This window comes from Naegleria lovaniensis (genome assembly GCF_003324165.1).
Source record: "Naegleria lovaniensis strain ATCC 30569 chromosome Unknown tig033, whole genome shotgun sequence".
NCBI classification, from domain to species: domain Eukaryota; phylum Heterolobosea; class Eutetramitea; order Acrasida; family Naegleriidae; genus Naegleria; species Naegleria lovaniensis.
The window spans coordinates 23,373-39,963 of NW_025407854.1; the positions used below are offsets into that span (position 1 = coordinate 23,373).

Below are 16,591 nucleotides of genomic sequence, written 5' to 3' on the forward strand. Positions count from 1 at the left end.
GTGACAGCTGTAAGCCTTCACACGCATTGGTGTCGAATTTCAATATCAAAGAAGTAGTTCTTATCATTCTCCTCGTCCTGTTGTTGGTATTGAGTATTGAGAATTGTCAGTAAATTATTTTTCAAAACTCCTTCATCACCTATTAGTAAAGAGTCAGTACAATTATTGAACCATTATGTAATCAGTTTCAGTAAAAAACACTCAAAACTCAAACAAACTTACGAGTCAGAATATACACACAAAATGAAAATGCATCCACCACTGAAATATCATCGCACATGGCTGCATGTTGCATGAGAGGAATATGTTTGATCCAATGTTCTTTCGATGAATTGTTAGGAGGAAGTCCCTGAGCTCCATTCGAACTCGACACAAACACTTCATTATTCATGTTCACAGCAAAGAAACATTCCTTTCCAAAAACTCTCTTAATTGGTCCCATCTCTGGACTCAATGATATCAAACTCTCATTATTCGAAGGAATATTGTCAGCATTCCAATTTGTAAAAGTCGTTCCACCTCTTGTCACAAAGAATGAATTAGAACACGACACACACATGCTCTCGACTGGATTATCCACAAACGTTGAAAGCTTGGTCCAAGTATGAGCATCGACCAAATTCGAGTGAGCTCTCAATCCCGTCACATACACCATTCCGTGTTCATCTAAACAAACTGTGAAAAAAAATCCTGCTTGAACATCCTTAAACTTGCAAGAATTTGCTGTTTTCGGACGATCGAGTTTCATAAATTCGTAACAAATACCAGATTCTATGGTTCCTAATTGGTTTTGAAAGGAACATCCTGTTCCAATAAAGTTATCGTCATTCATGAGAATCATGGTGTGTTGATAGCCACATGTAATTTTTTTAATATTGGAACAGGTGTTTTCTCGATCGAGATCTTTAAAGCAACACTCTTTGAAATCTAAAACTCCACCTCGTCCAATTCCTCTTTGACCACATTCATTCTGGCAAGTGACATTTCAAAAGTTTTCATAAATGTCAAATTTCATTAAAATTTTTTACATTCATACCTACCTGTCCAGCAGATAATAAAGTTTTCCGATCGTGTGACAAGACCATCATGAAATACATTCCACACGCAACCTCAGAAAACAATTCCACTTTTTCCTTCTTATTATTCCACGCAACCACTCGATGCAATTCACTCATTTCACTCTCAGAGGTGTATGGTAATTTTCCACACGCAAATAATCTTCCATCGTGTGTCAATAACGCAGCAAAACCTTTACCAGAACTCACACTCTTGATTGTAAAAGATTCAGTTTCGTTCAATGTTTGGAATTTGTAAAAATTTGGTGCATTTCCAAATTCTTGATTCGATGAAGACGATGAAGACGATGATGATGATGAAGAAGAATTTGAATTTTTTCGAAGTTTTTTCGTGATCAATGAACGAGATCCACTTTTCGAATTTGATTGTTGTTGTTGATTATGAAGGATGGCAGAATGAAGTGATGAATGCCAATTCGGGTTTGAGAATTTTAATTCTTCAACGTTTTTAAAAGTTGAAATGTCCGAACCAAATGTTAAAAGAACATGTTGTTTACAACAAGTGGATGATAAATTTCTAGACAAGGATGATGAATCATGGGTGCATGACGGTAGACGGTTTTCATTGTTGAATGGATCATTGGATTTATCTAAAGTTGGATTCGAAAAATTGTGAATTTCAGTTGTGTTGAATTTTTCAAATCAAACGGACACACAGTTATTGAAATGAAACGAACAAATGCATTCGTGATCTCCTTACCTTTCGTACTTGCTCGTTGACCCATTTTTTTGTTTTGATTCGTGTGATGAGTTTTCGAAAGAAGGATAAAAAAGGAAACCAAGCAAGTTGCCAAAAAAATTTATGTGGCAAGTGCACTGGTTGATGAAACTTCATTACAAATACTAATACAATAATATTGAAAGAAACATCTAGCCACCTTGAAACTCTCTCCCAATTTTCCAGCTCTTTCGAAAACGCCTCAATTTTAGGAGTTTCAGGAGTTACTTTTTTCCGTTTCCTCGTCATCCTTGTCGTATCCATTCGAAAAAAAACAAACCACTCCACCAATGAAACAACAACAAATTCTTTCCTTGTTGCTTCTTTCTCTCTTGGCGTTGACTTGTTCACTCGCTGCTCAAGAACAACAACAAGTCTCAATTCATCATCCAACCGAATTCAAAATTCCACCAGGTTGGAGACGTTTCTTTGACCATTCCGTATCATCCATGCATCCACAATTATCTTCCTTTTTATGGGAAACTCAAAAAGCCAATGTCACTTTTTCATTGCATTCACAAAATACCGAATGGCTTCGTGAACAATTTGAAAGTGTCTCGGATCCATTCCATCCAAAATTTAGAAAGTTTTTGAGTATGGAACAAGTAGCTAGAATGACCTCTCCTCATGCTTCTCATAAGCAATTGGTCATGGAATTTATCAAGAAGAGTTTGCCAGGTGCTCGTGTCATGCATGTGTCTGCTCATGAAAATTTTGTAACGGTCGAAGCTCCTTTGAAGACTTTGAATGAAGCTTTTAAGGCTAGAATGGTTCCATTCGTACATGAAGAGACTGGTCGTATGGTGTATCGTTCAGAAATTGGTTATGCTCTTCCTGTGGAAATTTCGAGTGCTGTCCATGCGGTCTTTGGTTTGCATCATTTTCCAATTTATTCGGCAAAGATTAAGAGTGTTCGATCTGTGGAGACACCTAACGTGAGAAGTAGAGCCATGCAAAGTTATGACACCACTCCTCAGGCATTGTGGAAACGATATAATATTACCTTGCCAACAAGTACTTCACCAAAGAATCAACAAGCCGTGGCTTCCTTTTTAGGACAATATGTCGAATTAAGTGATTTGACTCAATTCCAACAAATGTTCAACTTACCACGTGTGAAACCAACCATTATCGGTCCTAACGATCAGAGCCAACCAGGTACTGAAGCTGCTCTCGATATTCAATACATTACCGCAGTAGGATACCTCGTCAACACGACCATCAATTCCAATGATCCAAACGATCAAAGCGATGACATTTTCCTTCGATGGATCAAGATTCAACAATCCATGGGTGATCGATCTGCTTGGGTCCACTCCGTCTCCTATGGAGGTGTCGAAAAATACGTTCCTAAAAACTTCCAAACCACTCTCGACATTGAATTCCAAAAATTTGGTGTGACAGGTCGTACCGTTCTCATTGCCAGTGGTGACGATGGTTCTCGATGCAATTCCAATGGTGACAAATTCGAAGCTGAGTGGCCAACTAGTTCTCCATACATTGTCTCTGTTGGTGCTACTCGTCCAAGTGATACCTATTTTGAACGAGCTGTGAGTTGGGGAGGTGGTGGTTTTGCTGAAAGTTATGCACGACCTTCGTATCAATCCGAAGCTGTTTCTCAATATTTAAGAGGTAATTCTGTTCCACCAACTTCTTATTTTAATGTGAATGGAAGAGCTTATCCAGATGTTGCTGCTTTGGGTGTTGATTATCAAATTGTGGTTGGAGGACAAGTTCAAGCTGTTGATGGAACTTCTGCTTCTACTCCAGTCTTTGCAGGAATTGTTTCCTTGTTGAATGACTTGAGATTGAAAGCTGGAAAACAACCATTAGGTTTCTTGAATCCATGGTTGTATCAAGTAGCTTCCAAGGAAAGAGGTGCTTTCTTTGATATCACTCAAGGAAATAATGGAGTGAGTCCATGTCCTGGATTTAGTGCCACTCAAGGTTATGATCCAATTAGTGGATTGGGTGTACCTAATTTTGAGGTTTTGAGAAGACTTGCTGTTCAATCTCCTTAAAATGTTTTGAAATTTATGACATGGTTTGTGTCATGTGAAAATATTTCAAAAATTCTTGAAAGGAAAGGATATTCAAAACAATAAATTACAATGTTGCTGAATATATTTGAATAGTTGATTGTTATTTGAAATGATTCAAGAAGTATTGATTCAAAAAATAGCAGTGATTCTATTAGAAATAAAATTGTAAAAATACAAAAATAAATTAATAATTCGTGTGAATAGAAATGTCACACAAATAGAAATGATGAGCATCCATCCTGAGTGTTCCTCCATTATTTCTACCTTCTTCATCATAGTGTCTCTTCATTTCCTCCCAAATGCTTGTCGTGAATGTTGCAATTCTTTCCAAGTGAATCACTGAACAATCTCTTGATCCATAAACTCCACAAATGTGGTAATATCGAAATTGAGGAGGTTTCGAAGAATAAGGAGATTGTTCTGGATGTTCAAATGTGCAAAACTTTTGATTCCTTCGTGTACTACTTGTTTGATACGATTTGTGAAAATACAAGGTATTGCTGGAATTTTCCACAAAAGCATCACCGTGAGGAATGGTTCCATAAAATTCTTCGGAATTTCTCATTTGATGACTTGTGTTATCTCCAATTCCAATAAGAGAATCCATTCGATGATTGGCAACCAGTGTGTGAAATCCTCCACAGGCCAAGAGTGATGATTTTCGACAGGTGGCACTCATGGTACAATTGCTGAGAGGTGAGGAAGAGGGAGCTTTGAATCGTACAGGATCGAACACTCGTTGTTTGATGGCCTTTGCAATTGTGGAACTTTCAGAGCTTAGATTTGGATCGGAAATTGGAAGGTAGCCACAAGCATACAGGTTGCCATTTTCAGTCATGATCCATGTCGATTGATATTCACATTTTAAATGAATTATTCCCTCCGATTGCACAATTCGGCTCCAAGAAGGACTTTCTTGAAAATTGTGAATTTTTGAATGGTTTTTCACAGCAAGTTGTCCTGCAAGGTTGTTTCCACAAACGATAACTTGAAGCGTGCTTTTGGAACGATGAGAAGATACATCTTTTCTTGTAATGAATACAGAATGATACAATCCACAAGATGCCTTCTCGATCGTGACACCTTCCATCATTGGAATTTGACACATCTTTTTCACATCCTTATTGTGACCTAATCCTAATTGAAAATACGCATTATAACCTTTACCAATCACTGTCTTTCTATCCTCAAAGATTGTAAACCAATGATCTCCTCCGCAGACTAATTCAGAAATTTTCAAATTCGAAAAATCTTGTGGAACTTCTTCAATCAGAAAATGATGTAACAATAATCCTCCAAATTCATCATGAGAATTTCGAATACTTGGTTGAAACACTTTTTTGCTATCCCAACCAAAAGTAAACATGTAATGTGAAATATTATTTTCCATATTGGGATTGGATCGAGAATTAATTTCCTTACTTCTCACAGAAGAGTTGTTGTTACCATTAACAGCTCCTCCGTGAAGTCCAACATTTCTTACAACATTTCTTCTCGATACAGTGCTCAATGAAAAGATTCCAAATTCAGGTCCACAAGCAATCAATGGACTCGAAATTAATGATTGTTCTAAATATGGATGATTGACTTGAGCGAATGGAAAGTAACAAGTCGGTGAGAAGCAGAGAGTATCCATACTATGATTGTGAAATGAATTGTCATGTTGTAATGATGAATAATGAAAAGTACTCGCATTTTGATGGTTGAATGATGGCAAGTGAGCAGAAGGAGTAATAAATTGTAAATTCGGTTTGGATGATGATTGGTTTTGTGCTTCATTCCGAGGTAGGCTTGTTCCAGCGATGAAAATTTCATTGTTGTCTTGTTCAAATAAAATTAAATAATATTACCTTCAATATTTGCAATAAATTTACAACAAGATACCAACCTGTCACAAATATTGCTTGATAAATTCCGAAAGCCATTTTCACAACTCGACTAGAAGGAGGAATACATTCCGATAGATGGACCAGCTGTACTTTGTTTTGTTCATTGTTCGTGGGAAGTAAATCGCTGTTCCATTTACCGTGGATGAGTAAGAGAGACATTTTTTAAGCATGCATCAAATTGATGACTGACAGCATCAATCATGAACAATGATGGCGTTCGAAAATTGTCACAACCTCTTATTATTCCAAGTATTCTATCATGTCATTTTCCATTCCTAAGCTACTTTTTCATTGCCGAACAAGTTCAAAGTTCGTCCTTTCGTGGATTTGGATTCGGAAATTAATTCTTGACTGTCATTATGTATAATCGTGATGATACACATACCATGATCAATGATCTTTCCTTTTGCATGGTAACAACTGATGATGTTAGTTTTAAATTTTTTGGCGCCCAAAACTGTAATTCCACCCGCCTCTTTCAAAGACCTTAGAAAAAAAATGAACTCTCGATCACCGCTGCTACAATCATCATCCCAACGAATAGCCTCAAAAAGCGGTCATTATCTTGGATCATCATCAACACTGACGAATCCGACGTTTTCATCAAGTGCAAGATATAATCAGACCATTGCGGAGAGGAATGATGCTTTGAAAAGAAACCCTAGTGCCGTATCGGGGAAGAAGAAGAAGGTCAAAAAGCCAACAAGACAACCATCGCCGTTGTTACGGAACATTCTCAACTCGGGTACAGTAAATAGCCACAGAAACACATACGGAACAACGCCTTCATCCTCAAACTTACCAAATCGAGCACAATCAGCTCCTTCCCAAACATTTTCATTATCTCAATCAAGACTCTCTAATCAACAACAATATGTAGAACAATTGAAAAAATTCGAATCATTATTCAACAAATATCAGCTCTTGTATAATCAGCAAAAAAGTAAGACCAACAGCATGGAAAAGAAGATTGCCTCGCTTCAAGAGAAAATGATGGAAATGGATTTACAAATGACAGCTCAATCAAAGAAGTGTGGATCTCTAAAAAATCGAATGGATTCTTTGGAAGGAAGCGTCAGTAACCAAAAGAAGACTTTGGAGGAACTTTTCACGCTGCACGAAACTAAGCTCAAGATCTTCGAGGATCGACTCGCAGAATTGAAAGATATTCAAGCAAGATACCGCAAAAAAACGGCTTACCTACAAAAGAAATTTAAGGAGTTTTCAAAACGAAAACCTGAAGATAATGATGAGCCAGGTGAAATACCTGCAAACAAGGATGACTCAAGGACCCATATCGATGAGTTGTTATATTTTGGCACCTTACACCTTACACTTAGTGTCAGTGCTGTTTTCATTTGACACTTGAGTGCCAAATGAATGAAGTGTGATTTGTATTTGACACTTGAGTGTAAGGTGCTATTTGTATTTGACACTTGAGTGTAAGGTGCGAAATGGATGTTGATTGAAATGGAGGTACTAGTTTGTGAACCTAACCATTCTACTTCGTGTTCATATAAAAAGGTCAATAACGAATCTATCAAACAAAAAAAAAGGCATGATTTAATCTCATGCATCTACTTTCCTTACGTATGTTAGCTTGGACCTTCGTATGAAAGGAGTTAGGAGGCACAAAAGATGATATGTTCCTTTCATTCACGATGATAGACTCAGCCGTTAAGAAGTATGACTACGAAACAAAAAGTGATTCCAGTTCCCTTAATTGTACCCTTCTGATTGCTTCAGCTTGACTTTTGCTGTTACCGTCATTCCCAAATCACTCAAATTCGATTACATCAGCCAACAACAGTGTTGAGCACCATTCTCTTGTTCTTCTCACCGTTTTTGTAACAATTGAACAAAAGTACATGTCACTATGAAGAAAAGCTGGCAAGTTTCACTCCCCTGTTGAACCAAATGAAAATGTTTTCCTGTACTGCAAGTGTTTTTCCTCAACATAAATCGTCTCTCAAGTTCATTCAGCAAGCTCTGACATCCTGTTCGACAACTTCATCTCAATCTCTTTCAACGCCGTGTTGTATGGCGCAACATCAACTCAGAAAACAGGTGCTGAACGGTGGAACATTATTTGAACCACTGCCTCACAACGCTTCACCTTAGAAAATGAGCGTGAGTCTATTCTTCCCTCCATAAACTAAATTTCGTAGATGATCATTTGGTATTGTCGTTGTCAGACGAATTGTCCAAAAATTGCGTTCGTGATACTCGATGATGATTGTGTAGTGAAGAGAATTTTGAGGCCCGTTGCTCACAACCGTGAAGACGGAGGTTTGTAATTTCAAAATAATATTTAAATAAATTAAAAAATATACAGGTGCTGATGACACTCGGCACTCAAGTGTCAGGTGCTGTTTGCATTTGGCACTCCAGTGTTAAGTGCTATTTGTATCTCCTTTTTGGGACTACGTGCCATTGCAAACGGCACTAAAGTGTAAGGTGTAAGGTGCTAAAAGGTATGTCCTCCATATCGATAAGCTTCTTGTGTCGTCATTGACGTCTGATTCAGATGACGATCGACCAGAGCTGGTAGTACTTCCAAAGAAAGCATCTGTTCTTTCACCTATGTGTATCAGTAGTACTAAGAAAGATTCAGTTGAATTCCTTTCCACAGAATCAGAAAATGAGATTGTAGCGTCTAATGAAACGCTCAAAGTAACAGAATCCAAAAAATCAAGTTCAAAATCGAAACGTAATGACGAAAAAACATCGGACTTGGAATCAGAATATCCTAGGTCAAGAAAAACTTCAAGCAAAGAGAAGGAGTCTGTAAGAGATAATGTTCCTGTGACTAGAAGTAGGGAAGAGGAGTTAAAACAAAGATATCATGACCTTAAAAAGGCGTATCGACGGGTGTACGGAGCTAGGGAAGATGATTAATTTACAATAGCTTGGTGACCACTTACAAATCATTGTCATGACCTTCAAGAAGTAAAATTCTAATATCTACTCTTCCCAGTAAAGAAATAATGGAAACGAATTATTGCTCTCCTTCAGAATCAGACTCTGTGTGAACACTTCTCTCATTATCTCTCTCGTCCTCCATACCTAAAAACTTGACCTCGTACAGGCCATTTTCTTGCATTGGAAAAGAAATATCCACAAACTTGTTCAACCAACTGAGCACAACGCTAGCATACATTTCACTATCAAGAGGTGGTGTTGTTTCCAAAATTATAGTGTCTCTCCAAGCCTGCAATTCTACTGTCTTTGAAATGTCGACATTGTCGTCATCAGAGAATGATCGTTGTTGGATTGAGGATGAAGCTGTTAACACGGTGGTACCATCAAATGCTAAATCAGTGCTTTCATATTCTTTCGTAGCACAATGCTTTCCAAATTCAATTTCTGCACTGCTAGAACAATGTGAAATGCTGATTTCAAGTGGAAAGCCGTTGCTTAAAAAGGCAGTGCAACTTGTTTTCTTTTTCAAGAAAGTACATAAATTGTCTTCACTATTCGTCTCTTCTTCCTGTAAATGATTGACCACTATTATCTTAAATAGATTTTCTTTCAATATGGTAAATGTTGTACTTGATGGCTCATTGTGATAGATTTGTCAAGATTTTGGAAAAGACTTTTGGATCACCCTTTCAAATCCGGTGTCAACAATAAACTTTTGAAATTTCAGTTGTTTTTTCATGGTTGATAATGTACGCTTTGAAGAAGTTTGTTTGTAGTTTCCAAGTAGTCTTTCATGTTCTTCAATAAAATTCCAATTCATACAAAACAACATTTCAAAAACATATTTGTGATTCAATCCACTATCCTTCAACATGTCCCTTAAACTAGTCTTTTGTTCTTCATCCAACTTCAAGTATGAATGTACATAGAGTTTTGGGAATTTGAGTCCCTTTTTGTAAAACAATTGATTCCACTGCTTTGAAACAAGCCATGGTCGAGATTTTGCAAATTCAGGAATGTCCAAATACAGTAATATATTCTTCAAAATATCATTGTAGAAAACACCTGCCAAGTGGTCAATTTTTCGTTTCTTTCCATCCATGAACGATGATTGTGTTGTGTCCATGCACGCATCATCTTCCTCCGATCCACTTGACAATACACGCTTCTTTTCAGCCCCACATGAATGTTCTTCCAACACGACCATCTGTTGATATTGGTCTTTAACATGCTCCGAACTTGCGTTCCATAACAACCGTAACTCCTTTTTCAATTGAGAGAGTGTTGTATTGGCATGATGGACCTTGGCTGTCGATAGGTTGTCTAATTCAATATATTTACAGTTCACCTATGAATGATATTCCATTGTAGTAATCATATACCTACCCATCACAAAGAACATGAAGGCTTCGTCTTCTGTATCCACTTTTTTCATTTTTTTTGGACAATTTATTGTGCCTCATTGTTCGTTTTGTGTGAGAGTAACGAACTTTCGTTCGAGGTTGCCAAAAGGTTGATCCAAAGATTTCAGCTTCTTTGTGTTCCTACTAAGGTGGTGAGAGTTTCAATTAAACTAATCAGGATTGCTCTCCACCCTGTTATTACAACAAATATTGTGACTAGAACCCAATGAAAAACAAACTGGTAATCTTATATATTTGTGAATTGACTAATCAAATTCGTGACCTATTAATGTAATTATTGATAACCCATCATTACTAACCACTGATATTTCAAAAAGCATTGAACAATCCTTGCTTTATTTTCGCTACCTGTTCATCGATGGACTTATCCAAACAGCAGTTGCTCAAAACAAGCAAGTAATCTGTTAATATTTGAAATATCCTTACAAAAACATTTGACATTCTGAAGTGTATCCTTACGACAACGAACGTCTAATGTAATGTATTGAGGCACCGAAGGGCCAATAAACAATATTTAAATTTTTTTTTAATCATTTGTTGTGCCTCAACGCTCATTGGTTTCATTGTGTGAGATTACATCATGTATGCACTAAAGCCATCGCATTTGTCTTTCACTTGTTTGCTGACATTTTCCACCTTGTTTTGAAATGTCACTAGACCGTTTTTAAAGTCAGTCTGGCTTCTAAATATTTTTTTGGGTTCTTGGAATGATTTCTCGAGTTGTGGAAACTTGGCCATTTTCTGTTCAACCAATGTGTAGGAATTCATACATTGGTTGAAGATGGTAAATGTCTCGTTACAGTTCAATTTCCATGACATTAATTTCATGAGCATTTTAATTCTTGCTTTTCCAACGTCATCGATTTGGGTCAACATGAGCTCTTCCTTTGTCTTGAGTAAATTTCTCAGTTCATCAAAAATAGCACTGATCCGTTGCTTATGTTCTGCACAAATGATCTCTGCTTCACCCATTTGCTGTTCGAGACTTTCATTGGAAATACCATTTTGAATTTCCCATTCTTCGATTTGCTTCCTCAAATTTTCAATTTCTTGTCTTTCTCCTAGTTCAGCTTCTTCCAATAGGAACACTTGATGACCATGATGAGTGGAACTAATGGCACATGCTGAACAAATAAATGCACTACAGGTTTTGCAAATGGTATTGATAGAGATGTTATGAATTGGACATTTCTGAACAGCGCTTTCACTGATATTATTTCAATAAAACAACAAAATTCAACAACGTTAATAACACAACTACTGAATTTTGACTTGATCACTTACACTCCATTTGAATTCACTCTGACAATTCTTATGGCTACCTCAATTTCTCCTTTTTTCGTATTTTGTAACGGCACTACTTTTTTCACTGCTTCGTTTAATGGAAATTGTACAGTGTCGACCACCAAAGTTGCAGATCCCATAAAGACATCTTTGGTGATCTTATTTTCATCCATCACTGTAAATTCAAGCACCAGTGATTTAGTTGTGAGCTTTTCAAGCACTTGGCCAGAAATTGGAATGATAAATTCATTTCCCCATTCGGGATTCAATGTCTTTTCAATGACAAAGGTCTTTCGGGTCTGATCAGTGTCTACATTCGTTTTGACAATACAATAGGGATCGGCTTTACTGGACAAGTTGATACCACGAATGACACGTAAAAGAACAAGATCACCATCAAAGAGAACCATGTTGATAGAGTTCGATAAAGAGACAATTTTTTTTGTTGTGTGTTTCCAACTACTTGCGATCCTTCAAATTTCCAAATAAATATTAGGGTACCAATCTTGCGAATGAAAGGGCGGGTCGAAATATGTTGGTCCAGTTGGATAATTAGAATTGTAAAGTTGTGTAATTTCATAAACTTTTAAGGCCTCAATTCCATTGATTAATCATCGCAAGCACTCAATGACAATATCTGTGTTGAACTGTCTTTTGAAATTAAAACTCTTTTGAATGGTTTGTTGTTCCACAATAAGAGACCGATAGAAGAATGTGGAATGCGATCCAGCTGCAATTGCATTCAGCAGAGGATTATCGAGAGAGGAAATTTTTGTAAATCGTGAAGCTGCGAGTATGGATTCTCCAAGTCCCAACTCTCCACTTGCACCATGTCCAATAGCATAATATGAATGATCTCGAGTGATTACGAATGCACAGCTTAAGCCACAAGCAATATCTTTGATTGGACTGTAAGTGGCAGGGCTAAAAGAGGAGGTATTAATTTTTGTAATGGGATTGTTGAGCCATGATGTTGTTCCATCGTCATAGTTATTGACAGGAGAGCCATAAAGGAAGATATTTCCAAGATTGGTTAATATGAACGAAAATAGATAACCAGAGCTAATTTTCACAACATCTTCGTGAGCCAGTAAATCAAGGTCCACAAATTTCTCATGACTCTCATCAATGGTCTTCAACAGTAATTTTCTATTCTTGCACCAAATGATCATTTTCCGTTCTGAAATAAAGGATAATGTCTTACATGAGGGACAGGAATCAAGTGTGAATTTGGGCCCAAGTCCTGTAACATAGAGCTTATTACTGGTGGTAATGATTGCTGACGACGTGTGACCACATACTATAGATTGAATTGGCTCTGTAATGTATTGGCTAGTGTCAATTAATGTGAGATCTTGGTAAATACAGTCAGGTAAGGGTAGTGAAAGGCAGTATCTCGAGTTAAGACCTTTTCCAAATAACCTTCCATCTGATAATAGTATCATGTAGTGATTTAAGCCACAGCTGATCTGTTGAATCGAAGATGCATCACTTGGCAGAGGTACATCTTCGAAAATTGAAAATGTCTGTTGATTTAAAATACCACATTCATATATCTTTGGAGTATTGCCAATATTATCTCCCCAAAAAACAGAAAAGTGAGAACCAGCCACGATTTGATTAATCCTTTCATTGAGTATGGATACCGAGAACGAAATAGGTGTCCAAAGGCAATGTGACTGGTCCTCTAAGGAAATATTTCCAAGCTGACAAGATGTGTCATCACCTGTAACAGCTAAAGTATGTCTACTAGGACCAAATTTACAATTTCTTAACATGATTTTGTTGTCTTCATTTGTTGGGTCTAACTCACATGCTTTTTGATAGTCCAAAATTGCTTCATCTACTCGCTCAAGAAATTTAAGAATTTGAGCTCGCTTCACATAAAACAAGGGATTATCAGGTTGTAATAATATTGCACGAGTAATGACTTCATATGCTTTTACGTCTTCTCCCAAGTCTCTGAAACTATCTGATATTGATGAAAGAGCATCTGCATCGTTATTGTTTCCACCAAACGTTTCCAATAAATTGAAAGACCTCTCTCGTAGTCCACTCTCTTGGTAATATAAATAACTGAGGTTCTGAAGGGATGGTAAATGATTTGGATCAATACGTAAACACTCTTCATATTCACGAATGGCTTCTGAAAGCCGAAACATTTTCTCGAATGTCAATGCTTTGTTGTAATGACTTCGAGCATACATGGGATTCAATATCGATGCTTTTGTGTACATTTCGATCGCTCCTTCATAATCTTTCTCTTCGTCGAGAAGCATTCCTCTCACATGATAAATGTGATAATATGAATCATCAATACTTTTGGCCTTCTCAATTAATATTTTGGACATTGAAATCTCACGCAAAATTAAATAGCAGGCGGCGAGACCGCTGATGGCCACCACATTTCTTGAATTCAAATCCAATGCTCTAGTAGTTGTGAAATTTGTTGATTTTCAATTAATAATCATCACTCGTGTTAATTTTTTCACTCGAAATATTGTTAAAACTACCTTTCATAGAGTTCCTTTGATTTTTGTGTACTTCCATCACGTACTAAACACAATGCAAAATCGGTCAACAGATCATCCTCTTTTACAATGGATGATTTGTGCTGATATTCAAACGCCTCCATTGCTTTTTCATAATATGAGATGGAAAGCGTGTGTTTGTTTTCTTCTCTCAAACACGTGGCCATATAATATAATATGGCGGCTTTATCCATCATCGGAATATGATCCACGACATTTCCATCCCCTGTATTTACATTACTTCTATTGTTAATATCTTGCAATAATTTTTCCAGAATTTCAAAGGCTCTCCTAAAGGATCGTTGAAACATGAGTTGATGAATATCATCGTCGAGCTGCATGTGGTCGTTTAACATTTTTTAATAATTTATCCACCAAGACAACAATAAAACTAGAAATAAAGAGTTTATTCTCCACACGTGTTAGTAGACACCACTTGATACACCAATCCCTTCAAACTCAATTAATTTCTCACCATCGTACTATGGTATTTGTTGGAGTCTTGAATAAACTCCCATTACGCACCACTCCCCATCAATGGCATCAAGCAAGGACTCATTGCTTGAAATTGTAGCTGAATTTCCTTATACCACCTTAAACAAGCTTGACAATTGACAAGGAATTCATAGCCAGATTATATTGTAGCTGATTTTCCTTGTTCTGAATCTGTTGGCTATGAATTCAGCTTCAATTTCTAGCAATGGATCCTTGCTTGATGCTGTTGATGGGAAGTGGTGCAATTTTTTCGGAAAGTGTTTTTCCTCACTTTTTCTACTGTCAACCGATTACTACTGTTGACTTGGCTTTACAATAAACCTAAATCCGTGTCGTCCTAACTATTAAAATCAAAAAAACATCACTGAGAGTATTTAGTTTCAACTCTCATTTCCTTGTCTGTGTCCTAAAATTACCAGTGCAGCTGGGTTGAAAGAATCTTACAAATCTGAAAAAAATGATGACAAAAGCCAATCTGTTTTTTTGCTTGCTAATTTTATTCTTGTTTGTGATGAAGGCTTTCTCACAATCCACTTCATCATCATCAGCTAATTCTTCCTCGGAATCCGTCTCCCATGAAACTATTCAAGTCGATTTAAATGGTGAGATGAAAGAACAGCACGTATCTGGACCATTCCAATTTTCTGAACACGATGATGCTTGGATGAGGAAAAGATTGGAAGATCGATTTCTGAAATATGTACAAATTGATACACAAAGTGATCCACTCAGTTCTACAGTTCCAAGTACTGAAAAGCAAAGAGTTTTGGCAAATGTATTGTTGGAAGAATTGAAATCAATGAAAGGACTCAAAAACATCGATATGGATAAGTATGGAAACGTCTATGCTACATTGCCAAAGAATTTGAAAAGAGATGTCCTGAGTGTTGGATTTTTAGCTCATATGGACACAGCTACTGAAATTAGTGGATTCAATGTCACTCCTCGTGTGCATAGAAATTATAAAGATGGTGAAAATCTCATGGTGGACAATTTAAAGATTGTGGATTATAAAATTGATGGAAAGGAACTTTCGAAAATGGTTGGTCACGATATTGTCACAGCAAGTGGTGGCACATTGTTAGGTGCTGATGATAAAGCAGGTGTTTCTGAAATTATGACTGCCATTGAGTTTTTAACGGAACATCCTTCGATTGAGCACGGAGACATTCAAATCGGTTTCACCATCGATGAAGAAATTGGAAAGGGACCTCATTATTTTGACATTCCAAAATTTTCAGCTGCAGTTGCCTTCACCGTCGATGGAGGAGAGAAAGGCACTTATAACGTTGAATCATTTAGTGCTGATTTAGTAACTATTGTGTTTACAGGATTCAATATTCATCCTGGAACTTCATTTGGTAGAATGATCAACTCAATGAAAGTAGCTGCTAAATTTTTAGACCGAGTCAACCAAAATATGCCCTCTCCTGATATCAGCAAGGATAGAGACGGCTTTGTACATTGTCTAGACATGAACGGAAATGTTGAAAAAACCACCATTAGGTGTATTTTGAGATCATTTGAAGACTCTGAATTGAAACAATATGCTGAAGGTATTTCCAAAGTTATTGACCAACTCAGAAGCGAACATTCCAACGTGACCATTGAAATGAACGTCGTTCAACAATATAGAAATATGAAACAAGTCCTCGACAAGTATCCATTCATGGAATTGAGTATCATTGACGTTTACTCTGCTTTAAACATGAAAGACATTGTTTCAGTACCAGTACGGGGAGGTACAGACGGCTCTCAGTTGAGTTGGATGGGTCTTCCAACAGGTAAGTCATTATTGAATTAATTGTTTCACGATCATTACCTTGGTATGTTGTCAATTAGCCAATATCTTTGCTGGAGGTCACAATTTCCACAGTCAATCTGAGTTTGTTTCACTCCACGACATGGCCGATTCTGTCAAAGTCATTATTTCACTCGCACAAACTCTTTCCAATGTTCCACCTCTTCCCATTAAGGGTCACTAAAACCATAACATCTTTGTTTGTTGAATGGACACTCTGACAGTTCAACAACGGAACATTTTTTTGTTTTCGAAACATTTCCCGAATTGAACCTCACGAGTTCGCAACAACAAAAAAAATTGCCTTAAAGCCTTAAAAGAAATTTCTTTTCTTCTTGAAGGCTTTCAGTGGTTGGTTGTTTCATCACCGAATTTTGAATATCTAGCCATTCTTTCCAATAGAATCCGA

The 16,591-nt window shown here is 37.0% G+C and overlaps 9 protein-coding genes across 9 annotated transcripts; 4 read left to right on the plus strand and 5 right to left on the minus strand.

Annotated features, from left to right (window-relative positions):
* Positions 1 to 17: 17 nt before the first annotated feature.
* On the minus strand, positions 18 to 1,801 carry C9374_008078 (uncharacterized protein; the record flags this gene model as incomplete). The annotated part of the gene is made up of 4 exons (XM_044698114.1): positions 18 to 139; positions 223 to 970; positions 1,041 to 1,666; positions 1,777 to 1,801. 4 exons carry the CDS (start codon positions 1,799 to 1,801, stop codon positions 18 to 20), a joined length of 1,521 nt encoding a protein of 506 aa, XP_044545701.1.
* Positions 1,802 to 2,084: 283 nt separating this feature from the next.
* On the plus strand, positions 2,085 to 3,815 carry C9374_008079 (uncharacterized protein; the record flags this gene model as incomplete). Its single annotated transcript, XM_044698115.1, has 1 exon — positions 2,085 to 3,815. One exon carries the CDS (start codon positions 2,085 to 2,087, stop codon positions 3,813 to 3,815), a length of 1,731 nt encoding a protein of 576 aa, XP_044545702.1.
* A 205-nt stretch (positions 3,816 to 4,020) lies between these two features.
* On the minus strand, positions 4,021 to 5,884 carry C9374_008080 (uncharacterized protein; the record flags this gene model as incomplete). Its single annotated transcript, XM_044698117.1, has 2 exons — positions 4,021 to 5,657; positions 5,725 to 5,884. 2 exons carry the CDS (start codon positions 5,882 to 5,884, stop codon positions 4,021 to 4,023), a joined length of 1,797 nt encoding a protein of 598 aa, XP_044545703.1.
* Positions 5,885 to 6,223: 339 nt separating this feature from the next.
* On the plus strand, positions 6,224 to 7,087 carry C9374_008081 (uncharacterized protein; the record flags this gene model as incomplete). Its single annotated transcript, XM_044698118.1, has 1 exon — positions 6,224 to 7,087. The coding sequence occupies one exon, from the start codon at positions 6,224 to 6,226 to the stop codon at positions 7,085 to 7,087; it is 864 nt and encodes a 287-aa protein (XP_044545704.1).
* A 1,221-nt stretch (positions 7,088 to 8,308) lies between these two features.
* On the plus strand, positions 8,309 to 8,623 carry C9374_008082 (uncharacterized protein; the record flags this gene model as incomplete). Its single annotated transcript, XM_044698119.1, has 1 exon — positions 8,309 to 8,623. The coding sequence occupies one exon, from the start codon at positions 8,309 to 8,311 to the stop codon at positions 8,621 to 8,623; it is 315 nt and encodes a 104-aa protein (XP_044545705.1).
* A 100-nt stretch (positions 8,624 to 8,723) lies between these two features.
* Positions 8,724 to 10,082, minus strand: C9374_008083 (uncharacterized protein; the record flags this gene model as incomplete). Its single annotated transcript, XM_044698120.1, has 3 exons — positions 8,724 to 9,276; positions 9,322 to 9,970; positions 10,034 to 10,082. The coding sequence occupies 3 exons, from the start codon at positions 10,080 to 10,082 to the stop codon at positions 8,724 to 8,726; spliced, it is 1,251 nt and encodes a 416-aa protein (XP_044545706.1).
* A 562-nt stretch (positions 10,083 to 10,644) lies between these two features.
* C9374_008084 (uncharacterized protein) lies at positions 10,645 to 11,765 on the minus strand (the record flags this gene model as incomplete). Its single annotated transcript, XM_044698121.1, has 2 exons — positions 10,645 to 11,278; positions 11,356 to 11,765. The coding sequence occupies 2 exons, from the start codon at positions 11,763 to 11,765 to the stop codon at positions 10,645 to 10,647; spliced, it is 1,044 nt and encodes a 347-aa protein (XP_044545707.1).
* Positions 11,766 to 11,966: 201 nt separating this feature from the next.
* Positions 11,967 to 14,242, minus strand: C9374_008085 (uncharacterized protein; the record flags this gene model as incomplete). The annotated part of the gene is made up of 2 exons (XM_044698122.1): positions 11,967 to 13,785; positions 13,869 to 14,242. 2 exons carry the CDS (start codon positions 14,240 to 14,242, stop codon positions 11,967 to 11,969), a joined length of 2,193 nt encoding a protein of 730 aa, XP_044545708.1.
* Positions 14,243 to 14,838: 596 nt separating this feature from the next.
* Positions 14,839 to 16,366, plus strand: C9374_008086 (uncharacterized protein; the record flags this gene model as incomplete). Its single annotated transcript, XM_044698123.1, has 2 exons — positions 14,839 to 16,165; positions 16,224 to 16,366. The coding sequence occupies 2 exons, from the start codon at positions 14,839 to 14,841 to the stop codon at positions 16,364 to 16,366; spliced, it is 1,470 nt and encodes a 489-aa protein (XP_044545709.1).
* Positions 16,367 to 16,591: the final 225 nt, after the last annotated feature.